The following is a 25828-nucleotide window of genomic DNA, read 5'->3' on the forward strand; positions in this document are numbered from 1 at the left end:
ACTGAACAGAGAGGAAGAATCACTTCCCTGAACCTGGTACTCTCTTGCTAATACAGCTGGTGTTGCTGCAGCTTTTCTTTGCTGTTAAGGCATGCTGCTGGCTCATGTTCAACCTTCCATTGCTACCCCCAAGTCCCTTTCTGCAGAACTGCTTCCTAGGGAGCTTGAGCTGTTGCAGGGGGCTACTCCACCTCAGAAGCAAGCCCTTGCTCTCACTTCTGTTGAACTTCATGAGAGTGCTGTCAGCCCATTTCTCCAGTCTGTTCCAGTCTGTTCCAGTCCTTTTGACCAGCAGCCCTGACATCCAGAATATTGATGCAGCTCTCCCCACCCATTTGGTGCTCACAACTGGTGAATACACTCCAGTCAGTCACTCTGCTAATTACTGAAGACATTAATCAGTATTGATCTCTGAGGAACTGATACTTATTGGCTGGACTTTGCACCTCTGGTCACCTGAGCATATTTTCCTGTCCACCTTATCTTCCATTTAATCACTTCCTACCATTTGATTATCAGGGGACTATAAAAGAGTGTGTCAAATGCCTTCCTAAAGTCAAAGCATTCAATGTCTATGGCTCCCCATGTCCCCATCACAGAACAAAATCAGATTGGTCTGAGGGCTGGAGCACATGGCATATGAGGAAGGGGTAAGAGAGCTGATTAGCCTTGAGAAAAGAAGGTTCAGGGAAGATCTGACTACTGTTTACAACTACCTGATAAAAGAATAAAGGGAAGGTGGGGACAAATGGTCTCTGAGCTGCACAGCCATAGGACAAGAGGCAATGGTCACAAGTGGAAACTCCAATCATATACAAATAAAAACTTTTTCCTATGAAGGTGGTCAAGGCATTGTTCAGAAAGCTTGTGAAACCATAACTCTTAGAGACATTTGAGAGTCAAACAAACATGTCCTGAGCAACCTGATCTATTTAGACCTAATGTGAACAGGAGGTTGGATTAGATGACCCTCAGATGTTCATTTCATCCTAAAGTAGTCTATATTTTTACGGCTTCAAACGTGTTAAAAAAAAAATATATCGCCATTACAAATGAGTATCTTCACAAACAGAAAAGTGTAGAAGTGCACAGCTGTACTTGGCTAGCCTAGACATAACTTTAAACTTCTGTTAATTAAATTTAATTTCAACTATTGCATAGGAAATTTATTTCTATTTTGTGTTATTTTTTTTAAGTAAAATAAATCAAGATAAATTATTAAGAAAAATTTGACATGTTTCAGGACTAAGAAGTGATTTTTTTCTATAGGAATAAATTAGTGTCTTATGGATGTCTTGATTTAGTTTCTCTACACTGAATATACAGAAATAGCACATCTTCTATTACTAAATTTATAATTAAATAGCATCTCGCTTAATGTGCCTTAGAGTGACATCTTACTCTAATTATGAGATGGAAATAGTCCGCAATACAAACTCAGTTGTGTGTTCTTGATCACGTGAAAGTTTGAATATATTAAAATGCATCTAGGTTCTTCCTCTATTAATCACAATCTGTATGCAATAAAGATCTCAAAAAGGAAGGAAAAAAATGCATTTCCTCTTGCTTTCCACCCCCCAGCAACCTCTGACATGTTTTCTGCCTTGAGCTTTGCCTTGGGCAAAAATAAAGTCAAGTGGTCTCACACAAACAGTGAATGTAAACCCTCCACTCAATTCTTTTTCATTTTTCAAATTGGAACTACATGCACGTTTTTCTTCCCTTCTTCTAGCACAGCTAAGTCATCCCCCAAAACAATGAAGAACACAGCATAGTACATGTATGAGAATAAACCTAGTTATTAATTTTTAGGCTCAAAAGAATGCTAACAACCCAGTAGGATAAAAATGTAGTTTAAAAAAACCCTGTGCATCAGCCCCTTCAAAATAGAAACTGAAATCTTGCTCAAAGATTTACAAAGATGTATGAAAATCAAATTGCAAGAGGACAGCACAAACTGCCAAAACATTTCTCAAAAGATACCTATGTCAATAATAAATTCCACATTTATTAACAGTAATTTATATTTACTATCCCATTTCCCCCAAAACAAGCAGCAATACATAAATGTTGATTATACAGAGAGCAACTACATTTTTGCATTAATCTCCTGCTTAGGTCATGGTCTTATCACGATTATTTAAATTCAAGAGCAGTACTTGGTTGACAAGGTACTGCAGTGCTGCAGGCTACAATCTTCACACAACGCCTAAAGGGTTATTACTGTGGAGAAATTCTACTGAGGACCATGAAAGAGCCTTACCCCTTCCCGAAGACACCTCATTAGCACCGTGTAAGCAGCTGAGGGAACAGCCCAGCATTCTCTGGGGTGCTCCCCTTTTTCCTCCTGAAATGAAGCCAGTGGCACAAATGATTAAATCAAAAAATCACAATAATCTCAGTCACATAAAAAATGGGCAACAGATTCTTAATAAGGTTCATATTATAAACATTTCAAATTAACATATGTTATGAAATATATTAAATTCCAGGGCATTATTACTATTTAATGTCATTTCATGTGCAGTACAGAGATTGATATTTTATTAGCTTATTTAAATAGTCTCCAAAATCCATAACAGAATGTGTCCTAATACTCCTGCATTTCATCAATTCATTCTAATTCATTCTAATTCACAGAGACACTAAAAAATATTCTTGTATTCCTCGCAATCATTTTGAGCTCCTCAGAAAAAGAAAATGGACTATTGAGGTAGTAATGCTTCTCTTTAAATGTGATTTAATTATACCAAACAAAATCAATTAATTTTGTCTGGCAACCAAAAAAAAAAAAATAAACTTACTTTTGAAAAAAATACTCTACATAAATAAAAGAAGATATCAAGTGTTTAATAAAATTTACTGTCTGGTATAGCTTTCAGTACATATGAACACTGTTCCAAGATCTTGATGTATATTTCCTTGAAATCACCCTGTTATAGGGGCTAATTCACTGCTGGTTGAATCGGGGGGTTGATTGTTCCATTAAAAGTGAACTCCATTTCCCCCTACCCCCCATAGTTGCCTACTGTAAAATTTCAAGTTCAAAATGGGACACTTGGATATCATTAAGAGTTTACTGCAACAATTTCCATATCCAGGCTAGTAACACAGAGCTACTTGCAAGTGAAAAAATAGTCTCTTTTGGGAAAGAGATTGAGAAATAATAAGCATTGGGTGGTATGAATACTATAGGCCATGAAATCCATGTGTAACTTGTTTTAATAAGGTGACAAAGGATAACAAGCAACAATTTCTTCAGAAATTATACAATTCTTGAACTGTACTGATTATATTCCAAAATTATTTTTAGCATTCTAATTAATTCTTTATTATAAAAAGCATAGTATGGGCAAGGTGGACATTGACGATGCAGAAACAAATTGTACTTTCTAAATTTGCTGATTTCTGAATGACTTACAGTAATTCAACATATATGATGTGACAATTTCAGGCATTTAGTTGAAGCATGGAGGGAAGACTATTACTGAATTGTCTAGTAAAATTAATTTTCCCTCTTTATTGAAAACAAAATTTTATTTACCACATATATTAATAGAGGAAATAAGTTTGTTAAATCTCCCATTTGTAAGCTTTTTTCTGCTAACTTGGTATTAGGAAGTATGGAACAACTCCTCCTTGGAGTAATCTACAGACAAATTAATAATAAGAGTGGCTTGACATCCAACAGAGACAGTAGATCTACTACATTCCACCTCCTTCATCTTATCTGAGTAACAGCATGTTGACATTTAATCACAGTTTGTCTTCCAAGGCTTAAGGTATAAGTTGAAGAGAATGCAACCCGTTTCAAAAAAAAGGAAAGGGAGGTTACTTTCAAACAGTCAAAAAGTGGAATCTTTTCCACCTGGAAGAGACAGGACAAGACTAGGAGTCAAGACAGAGTTAAAAAGACCATCTCTGTTGAAATTGGCATAGGCCTGTTTCTCATTTTATTCACCTAATTCAACCAGAAATTCCGTCAAGTTCTTCTGCAACCATACATATTAAATGTACTATAAAATAAAAAGCTTTAAGAAATGGTGCAGTCCTGAAACACTAACAGTTCTTCCATTCTTCAAACTGATTAATGACTTTTTTGCAGTTTAGTCTTTATTTAGAAAAAAAAGAGGCAAAGGGGGTTTGAAACTTGGAACCATTCTTAATTACCTAAACATACCTTCACAATGTGACATTTAATAAATTTAAATATATCACCAAACACCGGGGAATCTTTCTACGTTTTGCTCACAGCCCATGTTGATTTTGATTAAACTTTAGATTCTGCACCCTAATAACACAAACAGCACAAAATGAATAAAAATAGTACATAAAACTTGAAAGTTTTCCCTCAAGGCAATTCGCTCAAGAGTAACAGAACATCCTCCCTGGAGTCTGCTCATGCTACTTGTAAATTGCTCTTGGATTCTGTTTGGAATAAAAATGCAGAGATGAAGTGTAAGATCTTACTTATGAGATCTCGTATGCAAGTACACAAATGACATCAGAGTTTAGGATTGAACAGGATCATTATGATTATCTGGACTATTTTCTAGTATTTTCTAAATCATAGAAGTGCAAATAGTGATCCTATATTTAACCTAATGAATCATCAAGCACCTAAACAGTTGAACTTGATTTTAAGTATTTGATAATTTATGATTTACCAAAGGTTCATATGAAAAAGAAGTAATCTTTATCATTATCAGAAGCCCAGAGGGAATAAATAAATAAACAAAAACAGTCATGCCCTCAAAAACTTATACTTTCAATGAAAATACTTAGCAGCTTGATAAAACAATTAAGCAGGCTGAAGAGCAAAATGGGAGAAAACAAGGAAAACAAGAAAACCAAAAATATTTTGTGTATTTTGTGTCCTTAATGAATTAGATGCTGTTATGATTTTTTTTAATTCATCAAATCATAAAGTTTTGCTGTTTAAAGACATAAGTTGGCAATAAACTTTTTTTCCTGTTATACTACCACTGACTTGGTATATGATCTTGGCAAGATCCTTCAATACTACTGTTCAGCAGTTTAATGAGCAACAAAATGCCTAGAACACTACAGCATTCTGAGGTTAAATATGTACAGAATAAAGAAACTAAAAGGTCTTTTCTTAAAAAAAAAAGAAGTGTTAGCATCTCCAAGCATACAAATCACATTGATATTTTTAAAATTTTACCAAGACACGGTGTCTCTAGTTCATATATGTCCAAATATTTATTCCTATACTCTAATAATTTCTCAGCTATAACTCAAAGCAATGCAACCCATTACTACAGATCTTCCTGAAACATGACAGAGTTACCAGTTAAAATACAAATTACCATGCTTCAGACATTGTTCATAAATACATATAGACTTAAAAATTTGTCATTTCCCGTTTTCAAAAGGAAAAAATCAGTTCAGGGCTTGCAAATCATTTTGGGTGTTATAGAGCCAGTGTAAACAGATCTGTTTCAGCTATCAGAGTTCAATTTCAAAATAAAATCAAGCCATGCAAAAGGCTCTTGCTAATTATCATTTTCAAGTTGGAGTTTTAAGTTTATTTATTTTTCTTAGTAGTTAAAAGTATATGGTTATCAATCTGTCAGACAGAGGTACATATGTTTTGTCCCAAGGAAAACTGAGAAAGTATTAAAACACATAAAAGTAACCTGTGATTGTGGATGTATTTTCCAGAACATAATTTCTCATTATAAGAACAAGCTCTGTGACCGTGTTTGACAAATATTTTGGCAACTGTCTAACCAAAATAGAACAATGCTTGCTATCCTACAAAAAACAAGGCAACCACTGAATCTTGTGGAACATACAAAGAAGTCAGAGGATGAAGAAAATAAAACATAGAAGTTCAGCACAAAGTCATAACTAAAGCCAAAATAATTCATTTGCTACTTTCATTCCATTATCAACTGACTGTTAAATTAACATGAGAGCATTCAGAGCAATTAGATGACACAGATAATATAAAGGCTTCAGAGAAGCCAGGGTTAGACTTTTTCTGTTTGAAGACACCTTTGTTCCTATTAAGAGAAAGTATTTTACTCTTCCAATAAGGAAAAAGAAAGGCGAGAGTTAGAGGAGCTGACATCTTCAATTCCTCATATTGACAGTATTTCTTTTCTACAAATTACCTCTGTTTACTTTTAATGTGAATCCACTATTTCTAGACTGAAGGTTTAAATCAGCTTTAGTCAGGAATAAACAGAAATTAGTCAGGATCATTCAATTTCCTTTTCCACAGTGCTGTGAATGCAGCCATGCTAGGAGAAGATCTAATATGGACTAGAGAAATATTAATTTATTGGCTATTCTGATACATCCTGTTTAATCAACATCTCTAACTAAGATCCTCTAGCTCTTAGATCTGCCACTTGGAGGCCAGCAGTCATTATGATCGTTGATTAAATTCTTTTATGAAGTTAAAATTCTACACTTTAAGAATGCTACTTGATGAAGCACATGGTTGCGCTAACATGTTTCTTGAAGTAGAAAAAATGTCACAGAACATATAAGGACCAGAAACTGTTGAGTATACAAATGACAAAGTAATTTGCTTTTTTTGATCTACTTTTCCACGGGAAATCTTTTCACATTTTTCAAATTTCTAAGGATCACTTTGCAGCCTTACCTCCCTGGCTACGAGGTAAAGGAGTTCCCCAAGTGCTGGTAGCAGGCACTGCTTCAATTTGCTGTTTCTGAAGTTGTCTCTGATGAGTTCAGTTAAAAGTATAACTGCCTAAAATAAAAAAAAAATAATCAATATAACAACACGTAACATTTTCTCAAGCAAAATGTACTGTTAAAGGTAAAAAGCTTTATCTGAAATGCCATCTTACTGATATACTCTTCACTTTATGCTAAAGAACCATTGGCAAAGGATTTAGTAAGCATTGAAAGGCAAGAAAAATAATATTTACAAAACATTATATATGCAACATGGAATAAAACGCAATAACGAAATAGCCTAGGTGACAAACTGTCAGCCAGCTATCCATTCTTCCCTTCCCCTCAGGACAATGGGGAAAAAAAAAGCCTACTTGCTGTTACTATGTTTCTGTTAGAAGATCTAAAATGTTCACCATCAGGTTACAAAAAGAACAAGCAACAAAAAACCTCTAATGGTGTCTTTTGTGTAGATATTAAATCAAAAGGTAAAGAACTATTAAAGTTTTTTCTCCTGATCTCTGAGTTTATAGACAACTCACTGTGTAAGAATTGGACATATGATTTTAGTTTTCTGTACTTCAAGAGTTTCTGTATGCAAAGCAGAGATACACATATATAATATTTGTAATGAGGGGTAGAGGGAAACTGGAAAATCGGATTCATTTTGTGCAGGTGACCTGGTAAGAAATCACTTTCCCATACACACAAGGAACTGATTCAACCTAATGCTGGACTCATTCAAGAAACGAAGGACCTTTGATCTACCACCTGTTAAACTGAACAGGATGCTATCTGTTCCCCAAACCCCAAATCTGCTCCTGCATATAGCAAGCATTTAGCAGTATAGAAGCCAGTTGTTTAAGAAAGATGGATCTACATGTCCTCCATGCTCAAAACGTGTGCCTTGCAAGAGAGTAGGAAAAAAAGATGGATTTAGCACACTTTTTATGTCCCTTAAGTAGTTCTTTTCTCTATTTGGAAGGATTTGGTTCTAATACTCTTAAAGCACTTACAAGATACAGCAAATAAGCTCTGTAAACAGATACTACTGCAGTAGTCAGTGACTTCCAATAGTTTGCATGATATACAAAGTGAGATCTGAGGTTACTTTTATGTACTTTAAATAAAATATTGCACATATTATTCCATTTTAAACCTTGGAAACTGTCAATTTAATTACTACTTCAAAAGTGAAGTGTGACATAGCTTGCACTACTTTTTTTTTTTAATTAAACAGAGAAAATATTACTAAAATGTGTCTTAGCCTATGGAAACAGCTAAAAAACAGTAGTTCAGGCAAATAATAATACTTATTGTTTCCCTATTATACTGAAAACAAGGCAGTAGAAAACATCTATTCAATCTCTATAACAAATTGAGAATTAATTTTATTTCGTTCTTCTGCTTAGGAACTTTCCCCTTCCCCTTTAAACAGCAAAAACATTATCAGCAGTATCACTGACACATTTCATGTGTTTATGGAATGTTTCAGTAGAGAACAATGGACTTTTTAAAAATGGTTTTGTTTAAAAATATGTTAAAGTGGGACTGAGTCTGTGACAGTCCTGTTTCAAAGTCATTGAGTCCAGGCCTTAGATTTGATGATGCTACAAATACCTGTTAAGAAGCAGAAGCATTGATACAACAAAGATCATCTAACTAATCAAATCACAATAAAATAATGTATAGATTTTTTCACTGTTCTCTTCTAGTTTAAAACTACTTTTAATATGGTCAAACAATAGGGAAGAGTTAATGAGTTGGAAAAAAGTGATCTGGTGTTTTTTCCAGTTAGGCAAGTATTGTATTATCTCTATACAGAGCACAGAGAGCACAGACTTTGATGACTCATCTCAAGGAACTCACAGTTTGCAGTCTTATTTGAATACAAACAGCACTTCAACCCAAGCACCTTGGGTAGCACATGAGAAAAAGAAGTAAAAACCAAAACAAGCAAAAACCACCACAACCATTCTGGCAGCATCAAAAAAACAAACCACAACAGCAACACTGTGGTTTTCTCACAAATCATGAGAAGTGTTTGGCCAAAGGCAAAGGTTACCTGAAATAGTCCTGGCTCTCTACTTTCAAAACATGCCCTCTCTTCCCACACTCTCAAAAGACCCAGTAAAACACAGTCCCATCTAGTCATTATGCAAGAAGTAGCTAAAAAGAAAGCGTTAAACTTTGAGTTTTTTTCAGAAATTAAGAAAACTGTCATTTTCAACATAGATCTCACTCTGTATACAGTGATGAATATAAATGCCAAACACATACATTGGCTGCTGATCACTGCCACGCAGATAGCAAATCTGTCATTATGCATACACCCCAATAAAAAAATGTAATATGTTATTAAATTCTTGATGGAATGCATGTATGCTATATATTTACCAATTAAAAAAAAAACCAAAACATAAGTTTTTACCCACAAAGTACAAGCACATAGCAAAACAGTAACACATAGAAAGAATTTTAATTGAAGTATGTTAGGCAGAAGACAAAAATTCTGTTGTTCTGAAAGAGAACCAATAAAAATGTACATAATCTTGAAAAACCTGAAGATATTATCATCCCTGACTTGCAGTTAAGAATATCAGAATATCCTGATATTATCCCAATATCAGAAATTGCCTCAATCCTTATAAAAATCTTATAAGTCACTTCCCCTTTATCACAAGACATCATCTTCTAGAGATCTGTATCAGAAAACTACTCATATGTTGCTGGATTCTGGATTGCTTTCATTAATTTTTTTTTTATGGTGACAAATTTATAGGTGCATAAAATCACTTGCCCTGTAAACAAAAATTCTTGTCCCCTAAATCCTTTGCTAATATGAAATATAATTTATGTTTTTGCAAGTCATAGTATTTTTGCAGTCTCTAACCTTACTGTCATTTTGCATCTATAAAGAAAGAGGAAAAATAAAGACACAAAGGTCTCAAAAGTTCCAAGAAAATAATCTGCGAAATTTAGTCTCATTTTAGCAAATTTCGCAAGAAAATGCTCTGTGAAGAGCCCATCACACACAATCGCAAAAAGCATATAGGGAACTGACAGGTGAATCAGGTAGTAAATGAAACAAAATAAAACAAAACAAACAAAGGAACAAAAAAATCAGGAGTAAGATATGCACATATCCCCAGAAATGCCAAGGCAGTGGAAAGAATTCAAAAATGTTTATTTAGAAGGCCAGAGCACCAAAATTTACAGAAACCTAACAGTGCTACAACACTGAGCCCCAGGAAGAAAAAGGCAAACCTCCTGTTCACTCCCGGGCTTTATCATTGCTGGCCTCCCGCTGACTCTCCCGACACAACCGCCCTGTAGCATTTCTGTAAGCATTAACTCTCTCCTCTCACATACCAGAGAAAGAGGCTGAGAACTTCTCTTGCTATGTGGCTGGGGAAAAAAAGCATTGAAACTGCCTTTCAGAGAGAGTTACCTTTTAGGCAGAAAGCCTTCCTAAGCGAAAACTGTCTTCTCATAACAAAATCTTCCACAAAAATAGGTATTCTATCCTCACAAGGAGTTTACAGAATTTAACTATCGTCCTAGGTGTCAACACTTTACAGTCCTAAAAGTTATAAAATGTCCTTTTTATCCCTTTTTCTTTTTAACTAGTTTACAGATATATTTGGCAGTAAAGCACTTTTTCTTCCCCAGAGCACTTAGGAGTTTTTATCCTCAACTTTCCTTGATTTTACTTCACCTTCTGACCTTAGCAGCTTCATAACTCCAATCTTTGTACAGTAACATCACATAAAAACTGGAAATGCAGTCTTCAAAGCAAAGCAGACAGATCTACTAAACAAACTTTGACTTTCTCCCCTTTTTTTATGTAATGCTATGTTCATTAACCGTTTTCTTTAACTGCTTTCAGAGCATTTCTATGAATTTTATTCAGGAACTGCCATTCAGAGACAGATTCACTTTCCTGTTTCAGAAATAAATATATCAGTAGGTTTTAAAGTTTCTAATATGTCAGCTTAAGAAAGTAGTAGTCAAGTTGGTTCAAGTGCAATTCTGCACTAAATGATGAACACATAATGACAGCATTTTCTCCTTTATTAGCTCTCCTTTCTATAGCTGTACAGAATTACTTTAGCTTTTGTGATTAAATACATTTTGGGAACTACTTTCACTGTGGAATCAATACCGCTAAAAGTACCTCAGCACTGTGGCATTTCTCAGCTTTGTCTCTTTAGACTGAGAGTGAACATGCCATGAGATAGCATTTAAACTACATAAAATTGATGAACCGTGTGATAACATGAGCTGCTGACAATAGTCCCAGCAGACTAGATGGGACATTAACTCATCATGATATGTAAGTTACACTTGTTTGTTTGTAGGCAGGATCTGAAGAAAATACAAGTCAAACTGCACATCTGCTATAGAGGATCAAGGCAGGCTGCTCAAAATTATCAGCTTTAACGATGAACCTCAACCAGCAGAAAACCCTGTATCAACACTAATCCTGTTTAGCACCTGTAATATTTATTTTCCCAAAGCTTGGTTAATATATTGATAAATTTGGACAACACACTATCTAAATACATTTATGGATGCTGTCCTACAACTCTCTATTAATGTTCTATTAAATAAAACCATGAATTAACCTTTGTATGTAATAAAATTCCTATGTTCACTTGTACTAAGTTCTGTTTGGTTGCCTTCTCACTCAATTGAAGTTCAACAAAACTGCCATCAACATTAAATATACTAGGTAGATTATCCATCTTCTGTGGGGTTTTTTGTTTGTCATTAAAATTAAGAATTTAAGATTTGAAATTAATGAAAATTAAATCAAAGAAAAATATTTCATAATGGTGAACAGAAATTATTGTTTCTCACTCTCCTTCAAGATTTTGGGATGAGTTATTATTTTTATTCTGAAGTTATTCTAGTATTATTTTTTATACTGAAGTGATAAGAAAAGGAAGTCATTCTCCTCATATTTCAATCCCTACAATTTTCTTGTATATGAATGTAAAAGTTAACTGAGTTCACAAAATTCAAACAAAGAAGTTATTTCCTTTCCTGTGCACTAAAAAAAACTTCCAAAAAGCTAGTCAACACTGCAATAAATTCCAGATTTTATTTCAACAAAAAATGGTTTACTAAGCAAGAGAGAAGTTGTGTCTGAAGAAATCTGAGCCATTAGTGACTGACTTGTTCTAAAATTGTTAAATCTTTGTTAAACAGTAATTGCATAAAATCTTAGTTATTATCTTCATATATGATAATAGATTTATCCATTAAAGGTTAATTTTAGTAACTGTAAGTAGATCTGTAACAAGAATGGGGTATTATGTTAGAAGGCACTGAACACTAAATAATTACTACACGTTACAGAGGATACTCACAATCTCTCAAATACAAGTCTATATTTACCATAATCAGATAATGACCTCTTTTTCTCTAGAGAGCATACAGGCTGGAGAATTGCCTCTCTGTCAACTGAACACAATTAAGTACTCAAATATTGTACAAGTGCAGGAAACGGGGGCTCACAGAATATGTCACATACTGAACTGGCAGTGTGTCTGTGCCAATAACCAACTTAAGAAGATCTTCTTGTGTCCTCTGCAATGGAAGCAATGAAACAGGAAGTTGAGATTCATCATCTATATTATAAGCACAATTATAGAGATACACAATTTTTTTAAAATACATTCAATGTTATATAATATATTCATTAATATATCATTTTAAGAACACAATTTAAATGTTGTAAAAGGACAAACTGTTTCCTGCTCTTGACAGGAAATGTCTAATCTTGACAACAGTGATTTCTACAAGATTTAAAACACTCTTTCATCCTTTCCTAAGCAAAAATATAAGACTCAAAAAAAAGATCTGTCTAAAGACTTTGATTCAATGTTGAAGGGTGGTATAAATTTTAGGTCAAGAAAGTACCACAGTGTGTGTGGGAAAAGGCACAACAGAAAAATCAAATTTATTTTAACTACAGACTGACAAAGGAAGTCTTCTTGTTTCCTATAGTACTTTTTTTTTTTTCCTTTCCAACCTGCCTACATTTTCCCTTTCATAGAAGTACATAGTAATGAACTGCAAGCCCAGGTAAAAGCATTTTAAATTTAATAAATTACCTACACCTTTTACACCAGCTGTCCAACTGGATGGATATAATATAGCTACAATAAGAGAAGAAAGAAAAAAAGCTTCTTATCTGGATAGGCAGTCACTGCCTTCATTTATGACAATAGTGTGTGGAGTTGATACATTACTTATTGCAGATTCTCAATCTCTTTCAAGCTTTATGTAGAACTTTCCCTGACGTTTTAAGAATCCAGAAGTGAAAATTACAGCATGTTCAAAAAGAGAAGGTATTTTATGCCTTAAAATGTAAAGTGGCAATGTATAGATTTACAACATTACTGCATCTTTGATCTATTAGTATGACTGTCAGCAAGTATTAGTGGAAATAAAAATATATTTATAATTCTGCAAACCCTTACAGTGATAAATTTCTGTGCCTCAAGCATAATGGAAATTACTTTTCACTTCATTTTCTTGTGCTTACAAACACATCATGTTTGTAACATGGGCAAGCAATGGCAAAGCAATCTCACCTTCCTTTGAGAAAAACACTCTCACCAGGTTGAGAAAGTATGCCATGGTTATATTGCCACTAACCAGAAAAGAAACTAGACTAATATACATACCAAGTGCTCATCTTTGAAATGGCACATGAAAATAAAAATGACTAGCTTTCTCTGAACATCTTGACTGAAACTGGGTCATGAAATATGGAGGACTGAAAGGAAGTCTGACCATCAGACTATGGATGTGGTATTAATGCTGTCCAAAATGTAGGAAAAGAAAAAAAAAAGAAAGCAAATTAACAACATATTGCAAGTCCTCTAGAACTCCTCCAGAGAGCACTATAAGATGGACGTGTAACACTTCTCCAGGTAGAATACAATGCAAAATTGATTCATCACGAAAAGTCTTGTCTTTTCAACTTTTGCATAACTGCCATAGAAAGAGATCTTAGATGAGTAGCCAAACCAGATGTCATGAACTCAAACAGGGGTTCAACTTGTTTTGGAATCAACTCAAGGCCCCAGAGGGATACAATCAAACACAAATAGTAGCAATTAACTTACAAATCTGCTATGTTTACTAACAAATTAAAAATGCATGTAAAAGTACTGTCAACAAACTTTGGAGCTTGCTTGTTTGCTGTTTTTAAGAAAAAAAAATTAGTTACTTCTTCTCCTAATCTGTCATGCCAGATGTATGATTACATGAACTCAATTGCAGATGTTCATATCTGATTTCCACCCCAGCTCTTAAATTTGAAGCTTTTAAAATTTGAAACAGGAAGGACCAGGTAAAAATATTTGCTTCAAACAGGAAAGAGATCCTGCTTTCATTTTTGCCAAGGGCAAGGAAAGAAAAAGATTGCTCAGGAGTCCAAAAAACAAAGATTTCTGCCTTCAAAACTGATGTCAGTGGCAATCAACTGGAGCTGCCAATAAAGATGTAAACTGGAACTAGAAACCAGTCTTCACAGAACAAGAATTGGCAGGAATATCCAAGGAAGAGGTCTTTTTCTTTTTTTTTTTTTCCCTTCTCTTCCTTGTTATTTCCCTGTATTTAACTATTCTCACTATTTGCAAGTTTCTACCATTCATCCTTGCCTTTTCTGAATATCATGTTCCTGGATTTTTATTCTATTCATAACTCTACTTGAAGTTATTCTAAGTCATCATCTGCTCCCAAGCAGTGGGTCTGCTACCACTTTCTAGAAGCCACGTTGATGACCAATGCCCACCAATAAAATATCCATGCAGAATATCTTAGATTGATTAATTCTACATAGAATTTCTCATATTTTAAAAAAATTCTATAGACTTCAAAGATTTCCCATAAATTTTCTTTGAAATTAGTTCCCTTTGAGTACTGCAAATTCCTTCATTCTGCTTGGTGCAGATTCAAACTAGACCAAACAACAGTTGGAGAAAAAATTCCTTCTTTCCTACTGAATTCTTTTTTAAATGTGTTTCAGACTAAAATAACATTTTTTTTCCAGATGCTAGAGGAAAAGCTAGAACTACAGCCAATATACAAGTGGTCTTCCGTAACACTGGGCCTGGTTTGAGTGTCTTTTAATGTAGTAATCAGAAGACAGCAGGAAATTAGGCTTTTCAGCTACCACCAGTGTGCTATCTATCACAAAAACATGTTGTAGCCTAATTGTGTCAATCAAGTAAGTATGTGCTTTAGAGGAAAAACCTGGATTGTTTCCTTCTGTTAGTAGTCTATGATTTGATTAATTCGCAAATGCAAGACAAAACGAGATGGAAGAAGGGATTTCTTTTAGGTTAATTCTTTAAGGTATGCATTTAGTTATAGGAGCTAAACACTTCAATGAGCAAACTGTACAACAACTTGCATCGACCCGGAGTTGGTTGCTGCAAAAGAAAATTAAAGTACCAAAAATATATTAAAACCAAGTTTTCAGCTATGTCAGGCCTTAATAAAGAAAAGAACTTTAGAAGAACATAAGAGAGAATTGCAACATTATATGATACGGCTTTGCAAACATCGTGCAAACAACATCCAAATTATGCCAGGAAATATTTAAAACCTCACATAGATTTGTGTTTTCCAGAAATAATGGAAATAATCATGTTTCATGTCAAGAAGCTTAGGCATGAAATTTTTTTCCACATGGTCTCTCTTGCTCACAGCAAGAATGCTGACTTCACATTTCTTTTTCTGTACATATTTAATGGTTCTGCTGATACTGTAACAATGTAAGAAAAGCAAATATTTCATTTCTTCCACAGGAAAAAAGTTGTTCCTGCTAGGTTATTTTAACTATAGAAACAATATTCCTTCTAGTTCACCTAGTCCTTCACATCTCAAGCATATCTTCAGTGTGTACAACATATTCATTTACTTTTAAAGTAACAGGTGTCAGCTGTACAGTAAACCAGAGAAAAATGGAAAAGGGAGAAATCACACACTGTAAACATTGTAAACAGATTTGTCTTAGACATAATAAACTTAAAATGATCTGCCAGAGCTGTCTTTTTAACAATTATATAAAATTCTTTGCCCTGTAGCATACTTCTTCTTTAAAACATTAAAAATGTTTTAATTAGCTAGAAAAGCTATTTGAAAGTAAGACAGTCCTCTCATCAATCTAAGAAGCGATAAAAACATATTTTTTTCAAACTATTTATTTTTACATTTACCTTAATTTTCATTTCCTATTCTACGAAATTTACCCACAGTACACAAGGGAAAGTAACAAAACTGATTCTACAAGCAAAGACCAACATCTACCCATGACACCAAAAAATACCAGCGAAAGCACACGTCTAATTTAAATCTACACCACTTTAAATCTACACCACATGCAACAAATTCATATCTCTGTCCCATGATGCACAACCATACAAAATTCTATACTCTTACTTTGATGTGCTGTTCTTAGGGAAATTGCGGTAGCATAAAAAGAAAAGAGAAGCATTTAGACAATAATTTCAGTGTTGTTTCCTTCCTTGCAATCATTTCAATCCTCTTACCCAAAGCCAGAGTAAGAAAAAAAACCTAAAATAAATAAATGGATGTATTGTTTTTTTGAAGCCTCTAGAAGCAAAATAGCAATATAAAAATGATATAGAAGTTGTGGTACAAACTCATTTCTTTTTAAACAGAGAAGAAATACGTGAAAACATTTTGAACATAACTGCATACAGAAAAAACCTCAGAGATTATTATGAAGACACCTGCCTAAACCAAGATGTTCTGTTTAAACTTTGTGATAGCTTACAAAGGAAGAGGTGAATATGCTAAAAGGTAGTCTTTATGTAATTAAGTTTAAAAGTAATCCAGCTGCAACTCAATTCATGAGAAAGCAGGCTCCATTACCTGACAGATCTGCTTGCTAGCTGCAAAAGTAAGGATTGCTCAAGTATCTCTGTTCCATTTTCCAAGTAGGGCTTAGCTGTCTAATTTTAAATAGAGGGAAGGAACTGCAGGCAGTAAGTGCTCTAGAGGCTTAGAATATTTGGAAATTTTTCCTCTTTATAACAATACTCAGTGCTCCCAGGAGTACAAGCTTCACCAAGAAAGCTAAGGATATATTCCCAGAGCCAACTGGTGAAGTGGCTGATGGTTTATTTGTTAACATCACATTCATTTAGTACAACTGACAGTATGAATCTTTCCATTTTTAACATTTCAGGGTAACCACCTTTATATATTTGTGAAAATAATAGCAAGATAGCTTCAATTTTGTGTACTGGGTTTGATTTTACTTGTCTTGATTTTTTCTTAATTTAAGGAAAAAATTAAAATACATATACATCTTGCTCTCCCTGTGTGTGAATAAAGCCAAAAAACTCTGAGAAATCACAGAACATTTTCAGTTTAGGGTCCCAAACACAATCCATAAAGACAAAACTACAAAACTGGGCACAAATATATTCTAAAGCCTCAGGAAAACAATGCCAGAGGAGGGAAAAAATTAAATTAGTTCAGCAAAAGCCTACATAGTATAACAGTCAGACAAACTAAGCTTCCCACTGCACAATACATACATAATAAAGGTAGCTGTCAGACTCGTGGTAAACGGCACATAATCATTGTTTTCCTCTGGAAGTAAATTAACCTGAAACTGCTTATCACTGTAGGATCAAAACAAAAAGGTAAACCCTAGCAAAGAATCCTCCAGTTGCCTTCCAAATCAAAGAAGATTCCAGGTTTTTTTCTTTGCAGCCCTAGGAAAGGATGCACAAACTAACCCATGAAGTATTTCTTTCTTCTCTTACACTCCTGCTTAAGAACAAACTTTGTTCTCAGTAAAACATGAAATAGGTTGACTTAGGGACAGAAAAGTTAAAAGATATGTAATTATTTATGTAAGTTTTCTATGCAACTGGATTGAAGGAAAAACATAACTCAATGTTGACACTATAAGCACTATTTATTAGCCTAACAGTTATGCTTATCTTGTCATTAAAAAATAAGAACTATTGGGTCAAGCTCTGTTTCCTACTAAGTTTCGCACAGTATAAATTTCTTTGCATGTTTCCAGTTCTGAAATGGAAAATAAGAGATGATGCATCTCAGGTTTTTTGAGCAAATTTAGCCCTCACTAGACATAATTCCCATTAACATTAAAAGAAATTACTGATTCTATAGTTCTTATGCATGTAAAGCTCCCTTCAATAGGAATTGTTCATCTATAAAAGCTAGGAATAATCTGCTTGAAACATAACAACTTCAGTACCACAGAATTTAAGTTAAAAAAGTGTAAGAAATATTACTTTAGAACATGATTGTATTATAGTGAAAAAATACTACTTTTAACTCCAAATGTAAAATATTTTAACTAAGTAGGACTTAAAAGTGTATTCTTCACTGTACATTTACATCATAATGCATAGAATGGAAGAAAAAATGGAATTATAGAATGTCATAAAATAGTTTAAACAGCTGCATTTTAAACTGTATTTGATGATTGTTTTATGCCAACAGCAATCTTACACCCAAATTGTGCATCAGTTTCACAGCATTATACAGAAGAACGAAGGTGAGGGGTTTTTTTCAGTGTTTCACTCCAAAATGAAGATTGATTTTAGTGTTCTACTTCATACAAATAAGTTTACTCTTGAAATAACAAACATTAAAAACTTGCACAGCAATATCAAAAGTGGAGTTCCACCAGCTTCAAAAAATACATTCAATAAACATATAATAGAACTTGACACAAGTCAATTTGTGTTGCTCAATTGTTTAAAATTGAGATATATGAAAAGAAATCATGATTTCACAAGTCAAACTTTTGTCAATAAAAACACAAAATTCTAAGCAGCTGTCAACTGGATTAATACCGCTTTTTGGCTTTGTGAGTGGTCAGCTCCAGATGTTTTTTTTTAAAAGGTATCAAAAAACTCAAAGTGAGCTTGGACACCCTAAGTAAAATTACCTTGTAACTCCAAACAATTAGGTACTGACGATAAATCAGAGGCAGGCACCTTTAAAGTCTTTCAGAAGTGTTTTGCTAGCACTTGCTTTTGCAAGTCTGACACTCCCATTACCCGTATCAACTCTTAAAACTTCCTACATCACCTATTGCCCTCTATCATCTACTCCCCCTTTATTGCAAGAGAGGGATTTGAACAAACATGGAGGAACAAACTCCACAATATCTAACAGAAATTCCATCATTTTTTTATTGGAAAGAAAAAAATGGGAAAACAGTAATCAGAAAATACCTTGAAGTTATAATTGGAAATAATCATACCCCGTAACTCCAGAAGTATTTAATTCAAAATTCCTTGGCACTTTTGTACCTGATCACCCAATAGGAAATATTGGGCAAGATCTCATCATTGCCAAAATGAAAACAATTTCTTTTTTAAATAATTTTTTTTCCTCAAAAAAATATAGGTATGATTAATACACTAAAACTTCAAAAGTAGGTTATAAATTGAAGACCACTCTGATTTTGAATATGGTGATTAAACTAGTAGGTATACAAATTTATTTTTTAAAGAAGAATGAACTTGCACTTCTCCATCTACTCCTACCAATTGAATTGAATGAAAGACAGGTAAATGAATGATAGAAAAAAGGAATACACACAGAAGGATTTACTGGTGGTGGAAATTTGTTAACATTGACCACACTGCACATTTCAGCAGTCCACAACATATTCTCGTTTGCTACACACAGATATTCATTCTAAGTTTGAAACCATAATTTGAACCATTTCAAACCAGTATGACTAGCACCACCAGCAACAAAAACAGACTCAGTCTTGCTCTGTCTCTTCCTTTGGGCTGGCACAAGCATTTGTACATTTTGCTGGATGACAGAACAGATTAACAGAAAGTTAAAATGAGCCTGACCTAAAAAGAAAAGCTCTTTCTAATCAAGATCAGATCCCTATTGATTACTCATCTTAAGATCACAGCCAATAGTGACAATTCATCAATTAGAACTTTTTTCCACACAAAACCCCAAATTTCATCAAAACAAAAAAATGCAAACCCCAAATATCCCAAAGCTCAATGTTTAGAATACTCAGCTACAACATGAGAAGCCCAACACAGATGTGCTTTCTCTCCACTGCATAATAGAGTGGATACATCTCTGTGGAATATAGAAAGACTGGTAGATAGACAAGCACCACATCTAGCACACAGTTGTGTTCACTTTTGCCTTTAGCAAAGCTCCCATAAGTGTGTGTGTATTAAATAGGAAAACATTTGATGGGAAGCTATTTGCCCTCTTAACTCTGATACACAATCTGGATGCCCGTTGATTTCCTGAAGTCTTTACATGGATGCGAATTCAGGGGCAGTCTTTTCCCCTAACATATGTTACCCTTAATAAGCTTCTCTCTGAAGCTTACAATACTCCAGGTCACTACTGTACTTATGATAGAAGTAGTTGAAGGAGAAAGTTAATTTGATGTTTCATAACATTAATTTAGGAGGCATATAAATTATGTTTAGAATCCTGAAATATTCAAAACACTGACAAAAGTCTGCCAGACAGCTATTCACCTTCCAGAGAAGTAGATATTTATCTGCTGAAGAAAAGGGCCCTAGGGGCATAGATCTTCATTATCCCAAAAATAACAGACTTGTAGGAAAAAAAAATCAAATCCACAATACTTTTACTATCATAGGAAGTAAATTAAGACTATTGCAACAGATATACTTGCAGCACCACTGATGTAATTTTAATGGGAAAATGTGTTATTTCATCTCTCAAAGAAAACAGACTAAATTTAATGGACTATGAAAATAGTGTCAATTAAATGTCTTTTAAAAGGGTACAGATTTTGCTTCAGCCAGGCAACTAACTTAAGAAAATTGCAAGAAGTGATTTAATCCTGCAATTGGCAATGTTTTCTCTTTCCTAGTTGAGAACTTCCTTGTTTTCTATTACCACCCTGTTTTGGACTTCAAACATAAAGCAAGCCCAATTAATTGGATTGATAAAAATAATTTTTTGAATGAGGAAAAAAAAATCTTCAATTATGATAAAAGGCCTTAATATTTTCTCCAACAATTCAGAATTGTCATGCTTGACAGATTCACAGTTGTTAATTTATTTCCATTTTCTGTTTATGAACTCAAAAGAACTCTTCTCAAACACACCATGAGTTTCTGCTAATTTACCTGAGAAATGTCAATTTTTCATTTGTCTTCTTGCCACGTGCCCCAGGCAAATATGTAAGTTACATTCAGTGAACCAGGTTGTTGAAAATAAATTGATGAAACTTTATAGAGGTTGAAAGTTTACTAGAAGTCACTCAAAAATTTGAATCTCCTCTTGCTGCTACCAAGGTATTAAGTGACAATCCCGATCATGCCAGAAAGGTAATTGTAAAGTTCTAATCAATTTACAAAACAGCAGGCATGTGTATGTGCACATGTGTTAGTACTTGTGCACATATTCTGCTACAGCTTTCATCTCCTGCCTACAGACTTTTTAAAATTGGGGTGGTTTTTGCTTTGTTTTGGGTTAGGTTTTTTTCACGTAAGAGATATTAGAGTAAAACAAGGAAAGTGCCTTTGGAGAAAACAAACAAGGATACACTAAAATTATGATCATGTGTGAGCAGATTAAGGAATTTATTTTACAATAAAACAACATCAAAACTAAATAGGTTTGGAATAAATGGCCAAATCAAACCATTTTTATTTGCAGCTCTTTACAATATGGGCAGACGTGGACAGACCTAGTAACAGGAGTTATCAGAGAAGTAAGACAGGAACATGACTTAAGATTGGTATTCTGGATGAATTTGAATGACAACAAACTGTAGACCCAGAACAGTGCAGACAGAGTCAGATTAGCGAGAGTACATACATGAGTTCGCATGTCATACAACTGCACCTGTAACATTACGGCTGCTTTGCTGCTGTGGAAAACAACCACTAAATTGTTCTTTAATAAAAAATCAGAAATAAAAAGGCTCAAATTACATGAAATCAATTTATATGAAAACAGAAATCTGAGTATTCACTACTGTGACAAAGGAGTTCAGCATTACTGAGACACCCTAATATGCTGTCATTGTCCATGGGATATTTAGTTTATTAATTTGTCCATGGAATACCAAAGGCTTTGCAAAAAAGCTTACAGTGTGAAGGCTGTACCAGGTTCTCTGAACCCTTTAAGCACTTGGTAGAGCAGTGGACCCAAGTCTGTTAAAAAAAAAACCCAGACACAACTCCCTAGGTCAGAGTGTGAGACTGATATTCCCAATTAGCAAATTTAAAAGAGGTAAAGAAAAGGACTAGATTTTGCCACCAAAAGGACAGGCAGAGAAGGACTCCAGGGTAGTCTCCTACCAGACAGAGAAAGACACTGCTCCCTGACATGGAAGCATTCTGCTGAGTTGCTCTATCATCTCTTAATAAAATTCAGACTGCGTCTGAAATGTCACATCAGAATGGCTGTGTCCTAGGTGGCAGAAGGCTCGATATATTCACAGAAAGGAAAGAACTATAGCTTCTTTTATTAGATAAACCAAATTAGAGGTACACAGAAACAAGCTTCCCTAACTACAGAATAATTTTTCTTCCTGTAAGATGAAGAACAGAATCCTGGAAAGAAAGAATGTTTTTTACAGAATCTTAAGAATCTGTTTCAAAATCTAAATACAAGGATAAAACTTGAAAGTTTAGATGTTTTCATAAGAAAACTAGGAATAAATAAGAGGAAATTATGTTTCAGATTTCTAAAGGGCAATTCCATGAGAAAAAAAAATAAGTGAGAAAAAAAGTGACCTATTAAAAACTTTTATTGCAAATGCATGATAGAAGAAATTCCACACAAAATGTCTTCATCTGCAGTTTTAGAAGAGATCAATTTCCCTATTGCATTCTAAGATCAGTCTTATTTTTTCTTATCAATGCAATATGCTTCTTAAAAGTTCTTAACTGGAAATAGATCAACTGCAAGTGAATTCACAGATATAAATATTCATTTATTCTAATTTTTTCTAATATGACCTACATATTAGAATACATCAGCAGAATAAAGATACTACACAGTTATACATTTACATGCTTGTCAAGTCTGTGAAATAAGTTTACTTGAATTTATTTTTGTGTTTTAGTGACCTCTGGTGGTTACATTCAAAGGAAACTGCTGTTCCCCAATTACCTGAATAAAAACTTTAAAAAATCCCCAAAGCACTGATCCTTCAAAACCCAACAAATTAAAGGCTTTTTGCATACAGTATATGAAAGTTCACTTTAGCCTTTAAAATAAGGATGAGGCTTCTTTTCTTACTGAAGTTTTTCTGCCTCTTTCAGGGCTTAATGTTACTACTACTTACAAAATCATTTTAACGACAACTAAAAAAGTTAATGGTGCAAATTCAACCTCAAATATAGAGGAACTATCCTTAAGTGATAAAAACTGGAATGAAAATTTGATATAAATAGCATGGTACAGGAAGGGAGCAAAAATAATTCCAGAATAGCATCTTCACGAGCTCTCAACTGACTTTTCACAAGTGGGAACAAATTTTGGAGCTAAAACAGATCACCTCTATTTAACAGATGAAAAAAAGCAAAGAGTATTAGAAGTTACTAGGAATGGAAGTGGAAAGAAAACACAAAAAGCCCCGTCAATAGATAGATCACTCCTGTATCTTCAGACTGTAAGACCTGAATCAGAGTCATTTTAGATTATGTTGATCTGTCTAGCTACAGTTTGATTTCGACACTTCCTAAATCACAGCAGCCACCAATTAACTTCAGCTGGAGTATCAGCTGGCTCAAATAAGAGGATAAATTACAGTATTATATTAATACAGTTTATAAGGCTGGTTTAAAGGTTTGCTTTGTGGTGTTTTTTTAAGCATCACACAACATAAAATAGCTGACAGTTAACAAGAATGTTCAACAAACTCACAGGTTTATCTGGTTCCTCTGGAGGGAGCAGAGGGGAACACAACTTGGCAGATAAGAAATTCATAAATGACTCCTTCCTACTTTTCCTATAAATGAACTGTTAAGTTTTGTGTACTGCCCGCAGTTATTTGATTTTAGATTTTTAGATATTAGATTTTAGATTATTTGAAGACATGAAAATACAGGATTCAAATTTTTTTCTCATTCTAATTTTGTGTAAGCACTCTAAAATCTTTTTAATTCAGAGATATTACTTCGTGAGAAAAAAATCCGAATGAACACCATTAAATAAAGCATAGTACATGCATTTTGAACTCAGATTTGTTAATTTAAAAAATAAATCCTTATTTTCTTAGTGAATGTATATAAAAACTAATTTTAATTCACATAAGAATGGGACTAGTCCCAGATTTAACTTGTTTTTTGAAGTACATGAATACTTATAAAAATGCTAAATTTCATTTGTGAATAATTTTTATGTTCATATAAAAAACCCACTGAAAACATTTTGAACAAAATAATATCACAGCTCAGAGTATAACTACTTCAGTCTATTGCTTTTAAATACAACAGCTGAGTAGGAAATGTGTTTTCTATGGTGGAAACTAGGAAGCTGAAAAACCTATTACTGAATATATTAGTGCTAAGGACCTTAACAAACACCTGAAGCCAAAAGCTATATGAACATCTCAAAATTACTTTTGAGTATTTTCACTGGAACTTTTAAAAGTTAAATATCAAAAAAAAAAAAAAATTGGTCACATATAAGAGTGCACTTAAATTGTGACCTGGAATTCAACTGATGTGCAACTGTCAGTATTGAAAGATGTTGACCAAACTTCAGAGATTGTAACTATAAGGACTCTTACCCCACTTTGTCACTTTATGAGACAAACAGGTATGAACTATAATGTTCTGAGTTCAGCTTTCACTACAGAATTGAAACATTAAGCAACATAACAAAATAATCATATTCTTAATATTCATTAAGAAGAAACCAGAGGGACCTCAAGCAACAAAATAGCCACATTTCCAAAACAGTCAGATATTAACCAATAACTGTATGTTCCTACATGCCAGATCTGCACAGCACAGAGGCATATTTACAGCTTGTGTTTAGCAGTTGGGTCTCACATTCAAACACCCATGACATTCAAGTTCTGGCTTCACCTTATGAAGCAGAAATAATGTCACAGTCACACTTTAAACAAATAATAAATAGTACATTCTGTCAAGATTTCTCAATCTGTGTGCATGTGTCACATCCAAAAAAGGACAGTAAGACAATTTTGTCTAATCAATCTTCTGCATAAGTCAACTACTGACCATGCAAAATGAAAAAAGAATTAAAAATACTTTTCTTCTCCAAAGAAAATTACTTGCCCTTCATTACACATACTCTTCAAGAACTGTGAGGAATCTCAAATTACTCCCATCTCAATTAATTTTCTGGAAAAAATATGCCTAAGTATCAATTGCACTATTTTTATACTAATTATAATAATTAATTTCAGGATAACCGAACAATGGCAACATTTTCTTCTTTCTACACACACAAGAAGCATGACAGTGACTGATTTTATGAAAAGGAGAGAAAAAGGTTAGAGTTTTTTATTGGTGGGTAGTTCAGCCACAGGTTAGTTAAGATCAGAACTACAACTATATAGAATGAGATCATAAATTTACACATTTAATTAATTAATTATATTCCAATTTAGACATATGAGGAAAAACTAAAGCAGGGTTCAAAACAAAAAAGCTGTGAAAGCTTCTGACATAAATAGTAAAAGCATTAACAAAACTCCCTGATAAAAAAAAAAAAAAAGGAAAGTTACCTCAGAAACAGGTACATTTTCTCCAAGTTCAGATGTGTGTAATGCCAGTAAACCAATCACTCGAGCAACTTTAGCACGTCTGCGTACCAAATAAATATTTTGTGGGTGCAGAAAAACTATTTACAAAATACAACAAAACCAATCATGTCTCATTTATCTTTTACACAGGTTGCTAAGGGCAGGAAATATTTGATGTCCTATTTACAGCTCGGATTTCCTTCTTATTATTTATGGGATTTTTTTGTGTCAACAATTAATTCAGTATTTCAGCTCATTTTAGCAATAAATTCATGCATAAAGACAATTCTCTTCTTTAGCATGGAAGAGTGAAGATTCTTTAGTTTGTTAGTCTTACTAATCTGTCAGGCTCACGTACAGTTT

At 33.8% G+C, this 25828-nt stretch overlaps 1 protein-coding gene across 6 annotated transcripts in view; it reads right to left on the reverse strand.

Annotated features, from left to right (window-relative positions):
* The window catches only part of ULK4 (unc-51 like kinase 4), a 219654-nt gene that overhangs the window by 168223 nt on the left and 25603 nt on the right, over positions 1 to 25828 (reverse strand). For all 6 annotated transcript variants that reach the window (XM_018075381.3, XM_029961913.1, XM_029961914.1 and 3 more), the window contains exons 17-19: positions 25448 to 25526; positions 6638 to 6745; positions 2264 to 2347 (exon numbers count right to left, since the gene is read on the reverse strand). In XM_018075381.3, coding sequence (XP_017930870.2) covers positions 2264 to 2347; positions 6638 to 6745; positions 25448 to 25526 — 271 coding nt within the window. The remainder of the gene's footprint in view (positions 1 to 2263; positions 2348 to 6637; positions 6746 to 25447; positions 25527 to 25828) is intronic.

This window comes from Manacus vitellinus, unplaced genomic scaffold (genome assembly GCF_001715985.3).
Source record: "Manacus vitellinus isolate BGI_N305 unplaced genomic scaffold, ASM171598v3 scaffold_3_pilon, whole genome shotgun sequence".
In the NCBI taxonomy this organism is placed as follows: Eukaryota; Metazoa; Chordata; class Aves; order Passeriformes; family Pipridae; genus Manacus; species Manacus vitellinus.